Source organism: Thalassophryne amazonica, chromosome 6 (genome assembly GCF_902500255.1).
Source record: "Thalassophryne amazonica chromosome 6, fThaAma1.1, whole genome shotgun sequence".
NCBI lineage: Eukaryota > Metazoa > Chordata > Actinopteri > Batrachoidiformes > Batrachoididae > Thalassophryne > Thalassophryne amazonica.
The window spans coordinates 130,063,441-130,082,822 of record NC_047108.1 but is presented as its reverse complement, the minus strand read 5'-3'; the positions used below and the strand labels follow the sequence as shown (position 1 = coordinate 130,082,822).

The window sequence follows — 19,382 nt, the reverse complement described above, 5'->3', positions numbered from 1 at the left end:
CTCGAGGGTTCATGGGAGTTTCCGTGTCCGTGTCCCTCGAGGCACCCTGTGGGGGGTGCTTCGGGAATACGGGGCCCAGGGTCCTTTGCTAAGGGCTATCCGGTTCCTGTACGACTGCAGCAGGAGCTTGGTTCGCATTGCTGGTAGTAAGTCAAACCTGTTTCCAGTGCACGTTGGCCTCCGCCAGGGCTGCCCTTTGTCACTGGTTCTGTTCATAATCTTTATGGACAGAATTTCTAGGCGCAGCCAGGGTGTAGAGGGGGTCTGGATTGGGAACCACAGAATCTCGTCTCTGCTGTTTGCGGACGATGTGGTTCCACTGGCTTCGTCAAATCAGGACCTTCAGCGTGCACTGGGGCGGTTTGCAGCCGAGTGTGAAGTGTCCGGGATGAAAATCAGCACCTCCAAATCCGAGGCCATGGTTCTCGACCGGAAAAAGGTGCTTTGCCCTCTTCAGGTCGCTGGAGTGTCCTTGCCTCAAGTGGAGGAGTTTAAGTATCTCGGGGTCTTGTTAACGAGTGAGGGATAGATGGAGCGTGAGATCGACAGATGGATTGATGCAGCAGTGATGTGGTCACTGTATCGGACCGTCGTGGAGAAGAGAGAGCTGGCAAAGCACTCGATTTACCAATCGATCTACGTTCCGGTCCTCACCTATGGTCATGAGATTTGGCTCATGACTGAAAGAACGAGATCGCGAGTACAAGCGGCGAAATGAGTTTCCTCCGCAGGGTGGCTGGGCGCTCCCTTAGAGATAGGATGAGGAGCTCGGAGTTGAGCCGCTGCTCCTCCACATCGAAAGGAGCCAGTTGAGGTGGCTTGGGCATCTTTTCCGGATGCCCCCTGGACACCTCGCTGGAGAGGTGTTCCGGGCACGTCCCATCGGGAGGAGGCCCCGGGGAAGACCCAGGACACGGTGGAGGGACTACGTCTCTCGGCTGGCTTGGGAACGCCTTGGGGTTCCCCCGGAGGAGCTGGGGGAGGTGTGTGTGGATCGGGAGGTCTGGGCGGCTTTGCTTGAGCTGCTGCCCCCGCGACTCGACTCCGGATAAAGCGGAAGAAAATGGATGGATGGATGGAATAAATTGTCCATGAAGATTTTTTTATTAACTACACAGATGTACAATAAAACAAATGGTGACTGGTTTATAACACAATTATGGCAGAGTTTGAGGGGAGAGAGAGCGAGGAACTAACCAGCAGACAGTGTAATACATTTCCCCATTAGAAATGGATCTGGTGAGGGTGTATCATGATGGTTTGGGCGCACAAGGACATACAGAGAACCCCAGCTGCCCAAAAAGGATGCTGGGGGTGAAGCGTCTCCCCGTCATGAGGATGACAGTTTAGCTCATATTATGGAGTTCATTTTGAACGAAAGGGAAACGTGCGCACGTTTTATTAATTTGAGAGCACGTTTTATTAATTCGTGGGCTCAAAGGAAAACATGTGCACAAATTACCATGGCCAGAAAAAAATATCACTTTAAGTGACCTCTCCTGGGTTCCGTAAGGAACCGCAGCGGCAGCCAGTTTTTTTTTTTTCTTCACGTGCGCGCACCGCTGTCAGCTTTCCACAATAAATAGAGCACAGCAACTCGCTCCGTGTGTGAGAGTCATAAAATGCAGGGAAGACGAAGACAACACACTGGAAATTGTTTTTTTTTAATTTGTTCCTTTATTGGTTCATTCTACTGGTGCTTATAGTTGACAAAACTGTGATAAAGTTACTTGCACCAGTGCTAGTGGAGTACAAAATTACGTGCACCGCTCGAATAATACATGCACAAACTAGCACATGCACATAATAATTCAAGCCCTGATCATTTCAGTCTTATCAGAGTTTAAAAGTAGGAAGTTTCGAGACATCCAAATTCTCACTGCTGCAAGGCAATCTTTTAAGGATTTTATGTGAATGAGATTACCAGCAGTTATTGGCATGTATAACTGAGTATCATCGGCATAGCAGTGAAAGGTAATCCCAAAATGCCACAATATGTGCCCAAGGGGTGCTATATAAAGGGAGAAAAGCAGGGGGACTAAGAACCCCAAATTTCATGTCATTAAAGTTAGAGGTAATGTTACTATGCAAAACACAGTGAGAACGACTGGTCAAGTATGACGTCAACCATGCAAGAGCACTCCCAGTAATCCCAAAATGATTTTCCAGCCTATCAAGTAGAATATGATGATCCACTGTATCAAATGCAGCACTGAGATCTAACAGCAAGAGAACCGTAGTGGTGTCCGAATCCATTGTAAGCAGAAGATCATTCACCACTTTAGTGAGAGCCCTCTCTATGGAATGATATTGTCTAAAAGCAGACTGCAGTGGCTCAAAGAGATTATTCTCAGTAAGATAGTCTACGAGCTGCCATGACACCACTTTTTCCAGAATTTTAGAGCAAAATGATAGATTTCATATCGGCCGACAGATTTTCAATAAACGGGTCAAGATTAGGTTTCTTAAGTAATGGTTTAATCACTGCAGATTTGAAACATTTAGGAACAGATCCGGAAGTTAAAGAAAGATTAATCATTTCCAGCACAGTCGGCCCAAGAGTGGGCCACAGGTCCTTAAACAGTTTTTTTTGGTATAGAATCAAATAAACAGGTTGTGCTTTTTGTTGACATTATGAGTTTTGTCAGCATGTCTAGTGAGATACTATCAAATTCTGTAAATCTAGGTAATACCTCAGTAATGGCGCCCGCCTCAATAGCAGGGAGTAGTGGCTGGGTTAAGGCATGCTGGGATATGTTTAACTTAATATCTTCTATTTTCTTCTCAAAGTAATCCAGGAAATCTTGTGCTGTAAAAGGAGAGCGAACTACAGGTGGTTGTCCATGAATAAGTGCTGCCACCGTGTCAAACAAGAACTTTGAGTTATGCTTGTTTTTGTTGATCAAAGCAGAGTAATAGGTCCGCTTTGTAGCCAATAATGCATGCTTATAGTCTAAAATAGCATCATGCCACGCAAGGTGGAATACTTCTAATTTGGAACTACGCCATTTCCATTCTGGACCTCTTGCCTTATGCTTGAGGTCACGCAGGTAATCACCGAACCAAGGTGACTGTGATTTGGGGGAGCGCGGTTTTAACACAGGTGGTGCAATCATGTCGAGTGTAGTTTTCAGCACTGAGTTTAAACTATCCACAAGTGTGTCTACTGATTGGGTATTTGTCATATGTGAAGCTAAGACATCAGGCAGTCTAGCTTCGAGTTCAGTCTTAGTTGAGGAGTTGATGCATCACTGTAGTGATATATAAGGTTGTTGTTCCACTAAACACTGCAGCGAAACTGTAATAAGTGAGTGATCAGACACCACTGATGTAAAAGGCATGATGTCAATATTCGTGACAGCAATACCACGTGCGAGAACCAGATCCAGGGCATTTCCACTATTGTGCGTCGAATCTTGAATGCATTGCCGAAATCCTAATGCATCCACAATTTCCAAAAATGATTTGCAGAGGGGATCAGAAGGCTTATTTATATGAATGTTAAAGTCACCAATGATCAGAATGTTATTTGCACTAGTTGACAAGTTAAAGATGAACGCACCAAATTCACCTAAGAATTCATATGGGCCAGGAGGCCTATATACAGTGACAAAGTAATACGACTGATTTTTATTCTTCTGACCTTGGCAATGCGTAGTATCCTGAGCAAAGTGGATAATCAGATGCTCAAACGAGTTATATTTGTGACCCCCTCATGTAACAAAGCATTCAATCAGCATAAAAGGGCCACAAAACACAAGGGTCTTGTTCTGTTAATGACAAAAGTTAACAAAACAAAACTCAACATCAAAAAGCACATAAGTGTAATTACACAGAATTTGAAATTTAGACAGGTGGAGAAAACAAATCTGTTTCATTTGCTGGTGTCTGTTTTAGAATCACAAACTAAAGAAAAGCCAATGAATGGGACCAAAATCTGAGGCAATCCAAACCCACCTGAAATCATTTTATGTTAATGTGACAAGAAAATCCTATTTGAGAAGATGGAAGCAGTCAAAGCTAGCAATTTTAGTCGATAAACTAGAGCACCATGCTCATAGAACACAAACCTCCACCAACACCAGTTTCCAATTCCACAAATTTTCAAGGTCAAAATCCTGTCAGAAGTGGCTTTTCTTAAGCTAAAATACAAAAAATATAGATCAAAAGGGCTTTTCGGTGTTAAAAAGAATCAAGCATCCACTAAAATCAAAATACAGATCACATGCGGATCAAACTTAAGGCCCCTTGACACATGCACTGTACTGACGCAATGACTTGCACTCAAACTGAGTGTTTTTGAATTGTTTGTGCAATGTTCATGTGAAGTTCACATAATAAAGGCGTGCCAGAGATTTTGAACATTTATAAATTTTCTTTGCACACTAGCATGAAGCCGCACACAGTTTACAAATTTATTCTTCTGCACGGCAGATTGCATACCAGTGTGCGGATCAAATTCATCCAAGTGTCAAGGCACCTTAAGTCTGTTCATTGAGAGTACCAGTTTGCACCTCATTATCAAAAATGAGAGTGACTGAGGCACTTTTAATTGAGATATAATGCAAAATGTACATCAAATTGGCTTTTCAATATTAAATTCACGTGTCTACAAAATCCACATTCCAGATCAGATCCAGATCAAACTGTTAGGTGACAGTGAATGCCAGTCTGCACCTAACATTCAAATATGACAGTGATTGGGGCACTTTTGATTCATATATAATGTAAAATGTACATTAAATGGCATTTTCAATGTTAAATTTAAATGGCCACAAAATCTGTAATTTGGATCAGATCTGGATCTTTTTTGACAGGGTTATGTATTTGTGAATATTTGTTCAATATTAAAGATAGGGATTTTCCCCAATATTCCAAGATTTTTTTTTCCTGACTTTGCCCTTTGACATATGACCTTGAAAATTGAATCACTTCTTGCTTATCAGGATATGACTCTTCAGTAAAAATTTCCTAATGATACGAGGTCTGTTAGAAAACTATCCGACCTTTTTATTTTTTGCAAAAGCTATATGGAATTGAATCATGTGCGCTTGCATCAGCCAAACTTGAACCTTCGAGCGAATGCGTGAGTTTTTTCACACCTGTCGGTTGCGTCATTCGCCTGTGAGCAGTGGTCCACCCCCCTCGTCGGATTTTCATTGTGAGGAAAATGTCTGAACGATTTGGAGCTTTGCTGCATCAAATTTTTCCAGAAACTGTGACAGACAGCCAGGTGGAAACCATTTGGAAAATTCAGACGGCTTTCAAATCAAATCAATTTTATTTATATAGCGCCAAATCACAACAAACAGTTGCCCCAAGGCGCTTTATATTGTAAGGCAAGGCCATACAATAATTACGGAAAAACCCCAACGGTCAAAACAACCCCCTGTGAGCAAGCACTTGGCGACAGTGGGAAGGAAAAACTCCCTTTTAACAGTAAGAAACCTCCAGCAGAACCAGGCTGAGGGAGGGGCAGTCTTCTGTGGGACTGGTTGGGGCTGAGGGAGAGAACCAGGAAAAAGACATGCTGTGGAGGGGAGCAGAGATCAATCACTAATGATTAAATGCAGAGTGGTGCATACAGAGCAAAAAGAGAAAAACACTCACTGCATCATGGGAACCCCCCAGCAGTCTAAGTCTATAGCAGCATAACTAAGGGATGGTTCAGGGTCACCCGATCCAGCCCTAACTATAAGCTTTAGCAAAAAGGAAAGTTTTAAGCCTAATCTTAAAAGTAGAGAGGGTGTCTGTCTCCCTGATCTGAATTGGGAGCTGGTTCCAGAGGAGAGGAGCCTGAAAGCTGAAGGCTCTGCCTCCCATTCTACTCTTACAAACCCTAGGAACTACAAGTAAGCCTGCAGTCTGAGAGCGAAGTGCTCTATTGGGGTGATATGGTACTATGAGGTCCCTAAGATAAGATGGGACCTGATTATTCAAAACCTTATAAGTAAGAAGAAGAATTTTCAATTTTATTCTACAATTAACAGGAAGCCAATGAAGAGAGGCCAATATGGGTGAGATATGCTCTCTCCTTCTAGTCCCTGTCAGTACTCTAGCTGCAGCATTTTGAATTCACTGAAGGCTTTTCAGGGAACTTTTAGGACAACCTGATAATAATGAATTACAATAGTCCAGCCTAGAGGAAATAAATGCATGAATTAGTTTTTCAGCATCACTCTGAGACAAGACCTTTCTAATTTTAGAGATATTGCGCAAATGCAAAAAAGCAGTCCTACATATTTGTTTAATTTGCGCATTGAATGACATATCCTGATCAAAAATGACTCCAAGATTTCTCACAGTATTACTAGAGGTCAGGGTAATGCCATCCAGAGTAAGGATCTGGTTAGACACCATGTTTCTAAGATTTGTGGGGCCAAGTACAATAACTTCAGTTTTATCTGAGTTTAAAAGCAGGAAATTAGAGGTCATCCATGTCTTTATGTCTGTAAGACAATCCTGCAGTTTAGCTAATTGGTGTGTGTCCTCTGGCTTCATGGGTAGATAAAGCTGGGTATCATCTGCGTAACAATGAAAATTTAAGCAATGCTGTCTAATAATACTGCCTAAGGGAAACATGTATAAAGTGAATAAAATTGGTCCTAGCACAGAACCTTGTGGAACTCCATAATTAACCTTAGTCTGTGAAGAAGACTCCCCATTTACATGAACAAATTGTAATCTAATAGATAAATATGATTCAAACCACTGCAGCGCAGTGCCTTTAATACCTATGGCATGCTCTAATCTCTGTAATAAAATTTTATGGTCAACAGTATCAAAAGCAGCACTGAGGTCTAACAGAACAAGCACAGAGATGAGTCCACTGTCTGAGGCCATAAGAAGATCATTTGTAACCTTCACTAATGCTGTTTCTGTACTATGATGAATTCTAAAACCTGACTGAAACTCTTCAAATAGACCATTCCTCTGCAGATGATCAGTTAGCTGTTTTACAACTACCCTTTCAAGAATTTTTGAGTTCTTACTGGACACAAGCCTCGAGTGTCCTCGGTCCCACTGTGACGGGGTTTGCCAGGAGAGATCTTGGTATGAGGATGTTTCAAAAGAAACAAACCCCAGCTAAAACTTCCACAAAGCGCCTAGGCACCAGGGCGTATGAAGAAAATGGTGCAGCTTCTCCCAGTGCTGTGGGGAGACATCTCCTCTGTAGCAGCACTCAGCTGTGTCATCCACCAGATAGTTCTGATCCTGGACCCCAGCAACAACACCATCAATGGTCTAAAAGAATCCAGTGAAACTGCATCATTGTAAATTGGTCCATTGGGGAGAAGAAAAAGATCTCTCACTGCTTCCCCTACTCAAACTTGAGAAGTGGGCAGGAGATCAAAGGCAGTATTTGAGGAGAGGAAAGGTCACCATCTTGAAGAGAGCCCTCGGATACAAAGCCAGTAATGTTAAGGGTGCAGCTTTAGACCCCGGGTCTGGGGCCCACTGCACTCTTGTAGAAGGAAATTCAAGGCAAATGAAAAAGAAAAAAAAAAAGACAAGGGGACAATTCTATGGGGATCACACAGATTAAGGAGTGTTACAACCGGTTTAAAGACGGCGCACAATGGCGGAGGGCGTGCCGTGCTCCGAGCGGCGATCGACAGGCTGAAACGACCAGATCATTTCCAAAGTGAATGCTGTGTTGATCCGGGACGTCGTCTGACTACTACAGAAATGGCAGAAGAGGTGGACATAGCACTTTTTCAGCACTTTCCACTGTTACAGGAGGTTTTGTCATGGAAAGAGAAGCGGAGAAATTCGCCACGAAAAGCAACGCCGTGATGAAGCCTCACAGGACATGTGGCATGTCCAGCTCGTCCACAATTTCCTCGGATAGTCACACGACTGAAAAGCTACCGAAGTCGTCTGAATCTTCCGAATGGTGCAAGAGCTGGGCATGTTACAACATGTCCCGCGCCATTAGCGGCTCCGTGGCGAATTTCTCCGCTCCTCTTTCCATGACAAAAACTCCTGTAACAGTGGAATGTGCCAAAAAAAATGCTATGTCCACATCTTCTGCCATTTCTGTAGTAGTCAGACGATGTCCCGGATCAACACAGCGTTCACTTTGGAAATGATCTGGTCGTTTCAGCCTGTCGATCGCCGCTCGGCGCGCCCTCCACCATTGTGCGCCATCTTTAAACCAGTTGTAACACTCCTTAATCTGTGTGATCCCCCATAGAATCGTCCCTGAAAGCCGTCTGAATCTTCCGAATGGTTTCCACCTGGCTGTCTCTCACAGTTTCTGGAAAAATTTGATGCAGCAAAGCTCCAAATCGTTCAGACATTTTCCTCACAATGAAAATCCAACGAGGGGGGAGGACCACTGCTCACTCAAAGCCTGCTCACAGGCGAATGACGCAACCGACAGGCGTGAAAAAACTCACGCATGCACACGAAGGTTCAAACTTGGCTGATGCAAGCGCACGATTCAAATCCATATAGTTTTTGGAAAAAACAAAAAGGTCGGGTAGTTTTCTAACAGACCTCGTATGTCCAAAATGGATGAAATTTATTTTTTCCCACAAAATTGTACACACAATACCCTATGACAACGTGAAACTTTTTAGATTTATGCAAATTTATTAAAAAAAACACACAACTAAGAAATCACATGCATATAAGTATTCACAGCCTTTGCCATGAAGCTCAAAAACTGAGCTCAGGTCCATCCTGTTTCCACTGATCATCACTGAACATCAGTGGTGGGCACAGTCCCGATAATCCGATAACAGATAATTATCGAAGATAATATTTTCATTATTGGATTATCTTTTTAGATAACTTTAAAAACCATTATCGGACTAATTATCTTCCGACGAATTTTTGTCCGATAGCTTTTAGACCGATAATGTAGTAAACAACGCTGAACTGCACCAAACATTTCTAAAATTGTTGAGCACCTACATGATAAAAGTTTCCAAACAGATGTATGGTTCCACCCTCTGCAAACAGAAGACAGCTGCTTCTATGAAGAACTACACTATCCTCTGCAGGCAAAGGAAAAAACTGGTTAAAATAATTTCCTTTAACACCATACTGATACGCTGGCAATATCACCCAAGTCATCCAGAGGCATACATTTTTAACTTATGGTTCAAATTTTAACCAAACTGATTTTGGACAAGTTATTTAAAATTACTGTCATGTCTGAAGTTTTATAAAGTGAAAATAACAGATATATGTTTTAGTTTTAAAGTAATGTGCTAATTTTTAAGGTTTTAGTGTGGACATGCTGTGCCAAGCAGTACATTATGGGTAGGATTATGTAATCTCAGTAAGTTCACGACAGGACAAATGCATTTCAGACTCTGTTCAGGCTCCAAGGACAACAGCATTAAACTCTAGTACCTAAAACTCTCGTGAATATATTCTCTGGGTTTATAGACGTTATTGTATTTGCGTTTGTTAAATTCCACGCATCTTAAATGTCGCAGCAGACATAGATTATCTGGAATTTTGTTTTGGAAAGATTTCAAGGCCTCTACTGCCATCTACTGGCCAGTAGTGTTCATGGCAGTATTCGTCCTGAAGATGAGCAGACACTGTATGATATTTTTAATCACAAGTTAAGTTTTTTTCAAACTTAATTTACAAAAACTCTCGATGGGAGACATCAAAGTTTAAAAACAAAACGACAAAACAAACAAAAAAAAACATTACAAGACAGCTTTGCGGTGTTTGTACATGCACAGTGCGAGCGGTAGGATGCTTGTTGCCCCTCACTCAGCAGCAGGTAACCCTCACGACGGCCGACCAGAATAATAAACAGGTTTGATTTTCATTCGACCACACGATCAGCAATCAGGAGGTGGTCGTGAGATGTTAAACGCAGCTTGTTACTCCATGTACACTACACGATGCAGGATGCGCGATTAACCTGAAACTCGGTCCAAAAAATTCTCACATGAATGAAAAATCATCTGAACATTCTCACATTCTCTCCACATGCAAAACATGTTGTGATGACACTTCCAGGGCTCCGTAAAAATGCCTGTTTTTACAAATAAAAATGGAATATTTTACAAAAGCACATCTGTAAACACCAACACACGACACACGTCACATTAACGTGTTGGTTTACATAGTGAATGACTGAACCAATCAGTGTTTAGCAGAGGCACTTTTACCCAGAATCCTTTGCGATCTGTCTGTGTCTGTTACAAAACCTCAGAATTAGTGCATTATTCAACATGAAAAGATATATGTTATATTTTAATTTTGTACCAATGTCAGAATTGACATTAATGGAGTTATTCTATCAGTATTCATTTTATTTATACACCAAACCATAAGTCAGTATGACTATTTTCCAAGACCTCCACCTGACCGGAGCGCTGTGATTGGTAGAGAGTTGGGCTTGGTGACTGCTCTCAGCTTGCCTCTGCACTGTAAGCCGTGTAGTAAATAAGAACTTCCAGCAGGAGGCAGGATGTTCAAACATAGAAGTGTGGGCTCATTGTTTGGGTCTGCTGTCGCTTTGATGATTCCAGAAGCGATCGTGGTGTTAAAACTCTAATTCAGTTTATCAATATTGGAATTTATCGGTTATCTATAACTTCTGATACATTTTTGGGTGGTTTATCGGTTTATCTTTATCAAAGATAACTTTTCAGTTATCTGATTATCTGTTATCGAAGTAAATTTTTTGGTTATCTGTGCCCACCACTGCTGAACATTTATAAAGCAGTCAGATTCTGTGGACACTTTTGAAGCCACAGGGAAGACACATTTGTTCTCCATTTTGTTTAATTAGCATAACTGTTACTATGCTTTTTGTTATTGTTTTTTATTTCTTTTAACATTTATACACTCAACAAAAATATAAATGCAACACTTTTGGTTTTGCTCCCATTTTGTATGAGATGAACTCAAAGATCTAAAACTTTTTCCACATACACAATATCACCATTTCCCTCAAATATTGTTCACAAACCAGTCTAAATCTGTGATAGTGAGCACTTCTCCTTTGCTGAGATAATCCATCCCACCTCACAGGTGTGCCATATCAAGATGCTGATTAGACACCATGATTAGTGCACAGGTGTGCCTTAGATTGCCCACAATAAAAGGCCACTCTGAAAGGTGCAGTTTTTTTTATGGGGGGGGGGGGGGGGGGATACCAGTCAGTATCTGGTGTGACCACCATTTGCCTCATGCAGTGCAACACATCTCCTTCGCATAGAGTTGATCAGGTTGTCAATTGTGGCCTATGGAATGTTGGTCCACTCCTCTTCAATGGCTGTGTGAAGTTGCTGGATATTGGCAGGAACTGGTACACGCTGTCGTATACGCCAGTCCACAGCATCCCAAACATGCTCAATGGGTGATATGTCCGGTGAGTATGCCGGCCATGCAAGAACTGGGACATTTTCAGCTTCCAAGAATTGTGTACAGATCCTTGCAACATGGGGCCGTGCATTATCCTGCTGCAACATGAGGTGATGTTCTTGGATGTATGGCACAACAATGGGCCTCAGGATCTCGTCACGGTATCTCTGTGCATTCAAAATGCCATCAATAAAATGCACCTGTGTTCTTCGTCCATAACAGACGCCTGTCCATACCATAACCCCACCGCCACCATGGGCCACTCGATCCACAACATTGACATCAGAAAACCGCTCACCCACACGACGCCACACACGCTGTCTGCCATCTGCCCTGGACAGTGTGAACCGGGATTCATCCATGAAGAGAACACCTCTCCAACGTGCCAAACACCAGCGAATGTGAGCATTTGCCCACTGAAGTCGGTTACGACGACGAACTGGAGTCAGGTCGAGACCCCGATGAGGACGACGAGCATGCAGATGAGCTTCCCTGAGACGGTTTCTGACAGTTTGTGCAGAAATTCTTTGGTTATGCAAACCGATTGTTTCAGCAGCTGTCCGAGTGGCTGGTCTCAGACGATCTTGGAGGTGAACATGCTGGATGTGGAGGTCCTGGGCTGGTGTGGTTACACGTGGTCTGCGGTTGTGAGGCTGGTTGGATGTACTGACAAATTCTGTGAAACGCCTTTGGAGACGGCTTATGGTAGAGAAATGAACATTCAATACACGAGCAACAGCTCTGGTTGACATTCCTGCTGTCAGCATGCCAACTGCATGCTCCCTCAAATCTTGCGACATCTGTGGCATTGTGCTGTGTGATAAAACTGCACCTTTCAGAGTGGCCTTTTATTGTGGGCAGTCTAAGGCACACCTGTGCACTAATCATGGTGTCTAATCAGCATCTTGGTATGGCACACCTGTGAGGTGGGATGGATTATCTCAGCAAAGGAGAAGTGCTCACTATCACAGATTTAGACTGGTTTGTGAACAATATTTGAGGGAAATGGTGATATTGTGTATGTGGAAAAAGTTTTAGATCTTTCAGTTCATCTCATACAAAATGGGAGCAAAACCAAAAGTGTTGCGTTTAGATTTTTGTTGAGTGTATTTCTTTTATTCTTTTAATTGCGTTTTTTAATTGTGCTTTTAAATTTTTTTATTTATTTTAATTCGTTTTTTGGGTTGTTTGAGTGAGGCGCCTTGAGCAACGGTGTTGTGAGTTGGCGCTCTACAAACTGAATAAACTGAAATTGAATTGAAAATGTCTGTGAACCAATGCTCCCCATCCAACCTGATGGAGCTTGAGAGGTGCTGCAAAGAGGAATGGGCAAAACTGCCCAAAGATAGGTGCACCAAGCTTGTGGCATCATATTCAAGGAGACACGAGGCTGAAATTGTTGCCAAAGGTGCATCAACAAAGTATTGAGCAAAGGTTGCAAATACTTATGTACATGTGATTTCTTAGATTTTCATTTTTAATAAATTAGCTAAATTAAAAATAAAATAAAAAAAACATTCATGTCATTATGGGGTGTTATGAGTAGAAGTTTGAGGGGAAAAATGAATTTACTTTATTTTTGAATAAAGCTGTAACATAAAAAAAGCACTGTGAATACTTTCTGCTGGATACACTTTAAATGATACCAAAAAACAGCTTCGTTCAAGTCTGTTCCTGGAGTCAACACGAGTATAACCCTACAAAATAATTCATAGTATACCTCATACTGTATGCCCCAGCCCCAAGCTCCTGCCCAATGCCTGAGAGACTGGCATCAAAGTCTTGGACCAGTCCAGACTCAATCACTTCATCTGTGAGAGGGAGCTTCAGAGCCCACGCCATGGTGACAATCTGGAGATTTGGGGGAGTGCTGTTCAGAGTAGAAATCAAGCCACGCTGTTGACCTGCCTCCTGCAACCTTCCAGTCTCTGCTAGGGAAAAGTGAAGTGAAATTAGAGATCCTTGCATGTTTGTAACATTTAAACCATGAAATTTGCACTGCAAATTAATGTTTCCAAAATTCAAAGGAGACCAGAAGATATGGGATTCAATCAGGATCTGTTTGTATACAGTGAGAACTCCAACCAGTGCTGAAGACAGGGCTGTGAAATGAAAATTGTAAAATCAGAGGAAAATTCGCAGGGGGTAGATTGTAGAATATTTTCAAAAAAATCAGGGTAAAATATCAATAACATACCTAATAAATAGCCACACATTCTTCTGTAAATTCCTGTAAATCCACTCAAAGCCACAATGTCTTTTTCCCATGAAAAAAGTCTACATTAATAAAAACTAATTTACATTGTTGTGTAAATTCATGTAGCCTAAATTCATTCAAAGCCACAATGTCTTTTGTCAATCAAAGAAAGTCTAATGAAAGAAAAAAAGGCACATAATCTTTTCTGAAATCCTGTTTGAACAGCACAATGTTTATTTTCCAGAGAGAAAAAAATTCTTACCAGTTCGCTTTTCCTGTTTATCTTTCAGGTGTGTTGATGACATTTACGCAATATCTCTAAAATCAGAAAGGTCTTGTCTCAGAGTGATGCTGAAAAACTAATTCATGCATTTATTTCCTCTAGGCTGGACTATTGTAATTCATTATTATCAGGTTGTCCTAAAAGTTCCCTAAAAAGCCTTCAGTTGGTTCAGAATGCTGCAGCTAGAGTACTGACGGGGACTAGCAGGAGAGAGCATATCTCACCCGTGTTGGCCTCTCTTCATTGGCTTCCTGTTAATTCTAGAATAGAATTTAAAATTCTTCTTCTTACTTATAAGGTTTTGAATAATCAGGTCCCATCTTATCTTAGGGACCTCGTAGTACCATATTACCCCATTAGAGCACTTCGCTCTCAGACTGCGGGTTTACTTGTAGTTCCTAGGGTTTGTAAGAGTAGAATGGGAGGCACAGCCTTCAGCTTTCAGGCTCCTCTCCTGTGGAACCAGCTCCCAATTCAGATCAGGGAGACAGATACCCTCTCTACTTTTAAGATTAGGCTTAAAACTTTCCTTTTCGCTAAGGCTTATAGTTAGGGCTGGATCGGGTGACCCTGGACCATCCCTTGGTTATGCTGCTTTAGACGTAGATTGTGGGGGGGTTCCCATGATGCACTGTTTCTTTCTCTTTTTGCTCCGTATGCATCACTCTGCATTTAATCATTAGTGATCTATCTCTGCCCCCCTTCACAGCATGTCTTTTTCCTGTTTTTTTCCCTCAGCCCCAACCAGTCTCAGCAGAAGACTGCCCCTCCCTGAGCCTGGTTCTGCTGGAGGTTTCTTCCTGTTAAAAGGGAGTTTTTCCTTCCCACTGTTGCCAAGTGCTTGCTCATAGGGGGTCGTTTTGACCGTTGGGGTTTTTCATAATTATTGTATGGCCTTGCCTTACAATATGGAGCGCCTTGGGGCAACTGTTTGTTGTGATTTGGCGCTATATAAGAAAAAAGTTGATTGATTGATTGATTGATGACGCCAGAAACAATTCCACGGATTCTTGTCCTTATCACACTTTTTCAAAACGTCTTTCTCGCCATCTTCGCTCTGTCTGATGTTGCTCCGTGACACAGACATGCTGCAAAATTCTTCTTTTAAAAACTTGAAAGTTCTAAATGTTTGCGATGTCCACATGCTACGTTCAGCTAGCTTTGCACAGGAGTCACACAGCGTCACCGCAGCAACCAACCAGTACCGCTTTACGACAACTGTCGTAACAGCCAGGCTTTGAGTGGCATTTATTTTCCTCGAAACGCCGCGGATATGAGGAAACTGATTTGTATCTGTAACACACAGATCAGTGTCCACGGACTTATAAAAGTTGCATGTCGTCGTAAAAAAAGAGAATGCTTTGCGATAAACATTTTAAAAACTCAGTAACGATCACAATTAAAGAGTACAACACTGACACTCCCGCACCCCTCCACATGATGAAATCCGTGGAATTCCACGGATCCGCGGAGTTTTCACAGCCCTGTGAAGAGTTACACTGCATTCTGCGACCTGATTAAGAAATTTCTCTAGATTATTCACAACTGCAAATAATATACATACAACCCCTGGCAATAATTATGGAATCACCGGCCTCGGAGGATGTTCATTCAGTTGTTTAATTTTGTAGAAAAAAAGCAGATCACAGACATGACACAAAACTAAAGTAATTTCAAATGGCAACTTTCTGGCTTTAAGAAACACTATAAGAAATCAAGAAAAAAAATTGTGGCAGTCAGTAACGGTTACTTTTTTAGACCAAGCAGAGGGAAAAAAATATGGACTCACTCAATTCTGAGGAAAGAATTATGGAATCACCCTGTAAATTTTCATCCCCAAAACTAACACCTGCATCAAATCAGATCTGCTCATTAGTCTGCATCTAAAAAGGAGTGATCACACCTTGGAGAGCTGTTGCATCAAGTGGACTGACATGAATCATGGCTCCAACACGAGAGATGTCAATTGAAACAAAGGAGAGGATTATCAAACTCTTAAAAGAGGGTAAATCATCACGCAATGTTGCAAAAGATGTTGGTTGTTCACAGTCAGCTGTGTCTAAACTCTGGACCAAATACAAACAACATGGGAAGGTTGTTAAAGGCAAACATACTGGTAGACCAAGGAAGACATCAAAGCGTCAAGACAGAAAACTTAAAGCAATATGTCTCAAAAATCGAAAATGCACAACAAAACAAATGAGGAACGAATGGGAGGAAACTGGAGTCAACGTCTGTGACCGAACTGTAAGAAACCGCCTAAAGGAAATGGGATTTACATACAGAAAAGCTAAACGAAAGCCATCATTAACACCTAAACAGAAAAAAACAAGGTTACAATGGGCTAAGGAAAAGCAATCGTGGACTGTGGATGACTGGATGAAAGTCATATTCAGTGTTGAATCTCGAATCTGCATTGGGCAAGGTGATGATGCTGGAACTTTTGTTTGGTGCCGTTCCAATAAGATTTATAAAGATGACTGCCTGAAGAGAACATGTAAATTTCCACAGTCATTGATGATATGGGGCTGCATGTCAGGTAAAGGCACTGGGGAGATGGCTGTCATTACATCATCAATAAATTCACAAGTTTACCTTGATATTTTGGACACTTTTCTTATCCCATCAATTGAAAGGATGTTTGGGGATGATGAAATCATTTTTCAAGATGATAATGCATCTTGCCATAGAGCAAAAACTGTGAAAACATTCCTTGCAAAAAGACACATAGGGTCAATGTCATGGCCTGCAAATAGTCCAGATCTTAATCCAATTGAAAATCTTTGGTGGAAGTTGAAGAAAATGGTCCATGACAAGGCTCCAACCTGCAAAGCTGATCTGGCAACAGCAATCAGAGAAAGTTGGAGCCAGATTGATGAAGAGTACTGTTTGTCACTCATTAAGTCCATGCCTCAGAGACTGCAAGCTGTTATAAAAGCCAGAGGTGGTGCAACAAAATACTAGTGATGTGTTGAAGCGTTCTTTTGTTTTTCATGATTCCATCATTTTTTCCTCAGAATTGAGTGAGTCCATATTTTTTTTCCCTCTGCTTGGTCTAAAAAAGTAACCGTTACTGACTGCCACAATTTTTTTTTTCTTGATTTCTTATAGTGTTTCTTAAAGCCAGAAAGTTGCCATTTGAAATTGCTTTAGTTTTGTGTCATGTCTGTGATCTGCTTTTTTTCTACAAAATTAAACAACTGAATGAACATCCTCCGAGGCCGGTGATTCCATCATTTTTGCCAGGGGTTGTATTTAGACATATGCCAAATTGCCATATGTCATTACCAAATGTGATTTTAAATTATTTATTTATTTACTTCTTTGATTGAAAGGGTACCATTCATCAGTTAAAAACAATTGATATCATTATTTGATTAGTTGTAAAATAAATCAACACAGTTATAGTCATTCTAAGCTGCAGCCTGCCTCAGTGCATCCAGTCTGGTCCATAAGAACTTGGACAGTAAAAGGTTTTTTTTTTTTTTTTGTCATTTTGCACCGTACCCCATCACAATGATGATGAAATGAAGCAATCAGTATGTACTTATAGTGGAGATGTTCAGCTTTAATTCAACAGGGATTTAGCTAAAAAATATTGTAATGACTATTTAGGAATTACACCTGTTTTTTTTTGTTTTTTTATACACACAATCCCTCCATTTTCAGAGGCCATAAGTAATTGGTCAAGCCAAATATAAACATTATTGTGAACACAAATCATCACTTTTATTGCCAGTGTCATAATATTTCATCCTACTTGATGAGTTTTAAATGTCGTATAACTTTTATTGTTCCACCAGAGTTCCACTTGTAATTGAAATGGATGGTAGTATGTTGTGTGTATGCGAGAACTGTTCTGGAATGCTGCAAACGAATTGCCCTCTGGGATCAATAAAGTTTTCTGAATCTGAGTCATCATACCAAGGATTAGTCTGCATGCACACAACACAAAAAATGTCATTTTTCAGAAGTAAGCATGAATTGGTTTCCATTTCTTAAAAAGAAGACCTGAAAGTTCAGCTACAATTTGCCAGAAGGTACATCTGAGATGCAAGCCTAGATTTAATGTTTTGGTGAAAGAAAATCCTCCTCTATGCCACTTCATCATGAAGCTGTATAACTGGGGATGCAAAATGCAAAACATGCACTATGCAAAATTTCTCCAATCACAGACACAGAAGCCTATAACTTCATCTGGGTTGTCTGGGTGTCTTGGTGGCTTTCCTCACTCTTCTCCTTCTTGTACACTCAGTTTTTGAAACTGCCTACTCCATAGAAAATTACCATAGAGTGCCTTACTGTTTGCATGTCTTCATAACTGATGTACATAAAGTCCAAGACATATTCAGTCAGTGACTTGGAAATGTTTATGTAGCCATTACCTGACTTCTCTGAAGAAAACTGGCAATATAACTGATTATTAACAGGTATTATACCAAGGTGTTCCATTACTTATGCAACTTTTATATTTTTAATTAGTTTATATCAAGGGATTGGAGATAAAAGCTTGAAAATGATAATTAAAGCGGGCCTACACGTATTGACAATGACGATCCTTGCACAGGTAACACATTAAGTACTGACGACCTTGTTAATTCTATGCACAGAAATTGTCCCTCCTGTACCCTTTTTACAGAGCATTTCTGCGACTCCGGGCACATGGTCATACAGTCACTTGCCCAGTTCCGGATCATTGCTGGTTCCGGATCACTGCTGTAGTATTTGCTCCGCCGTTTCTCGTAATCAGCACGAATAAGCTAATACTTGGTACCAATGGAAAGACTGATGTTTTGTCTACAAACGACCACAAGCTCGACCGGATCCAGCCATTTTTGTGATCAGCAGAGGAAACAAAACATCCCGGTGGTGGTGGTGTGCGCGCTTTTTCTGACTCACTCATTCCTGCAAGTGTGAAAGTGACGATCTCTATTAAGTAGCAAAGGTGAGTTAGCCATTCATTGTCACTGGTTCTAGAGTGGGAAAATGCTTACTTACTTGGGTAGAAAATGTCAGTGTGTTATGTCTTGCTGTTTAACTGCGTCACGCATTTATCTCTGACGCGAAAATTTGCCAGTTGTGGATCACTGAAGCAGCAGCCTCGTGTCAGTACTTGTGAGCCATGTGTACTTTGGGGGTCATCTCAACATCACGAATGGGCATTAATGTGGGGACTTTAATTTGGGAGAAATCTCACCTCCACACTGTTATACGTAAAAACGTATAACAGTGCCTTTAGAAACTAAGTAAATTCTCATTTAATAAGTATAATTTATATCATTTTGTGTTCAAAACACATTTTCGGGCACAGTGTGTATCATTCTGCATTAGAAGGGCTCCAGCCAGATGCCAGGAATGACCCCAAAGTGACACAGAGTGTCATGGTCCAGAACCGGGCAAAGTGATCCATTTCCGGCAAATGTTTGCACCACACATAATGTGCTTTCATGCTTTAAGTAGAAGGGCTACACCATCCTGACTTCTTCAGCTAGATAACATCCAAATACCTAATACAACAATACACAATAAAGGATATTCAGTTGCATTATTATATCC

General features: G+C 41.3%; 1 protein-coding gene across 1 annotated transcript in view; it reads right to left on the bottom strand.

Annotated features, from left to right (window-relative positions):
- The window catches only part of tfcp2 (transcription factor CP2), a 70,143-nt gene that overhangs the window by 49,897 nt on the left and 864 nt on the right, over positions 1 to 19,382 (bottom strand). Inside the window, exon 2 of the mRNA XM_034171557.1 lies at positions 13,067 to 13,277. Within this exon, the coding sequence (XP_034027448.1) occupies positions 13,067 to 13,188 (122 nt within the window). The 5' untranslated portion in view covers positions 13,189 to 13,277. The remainder of the gene's footprint in view (positions 1 to 13,066; positions 13,278 to 19,382) is intronic.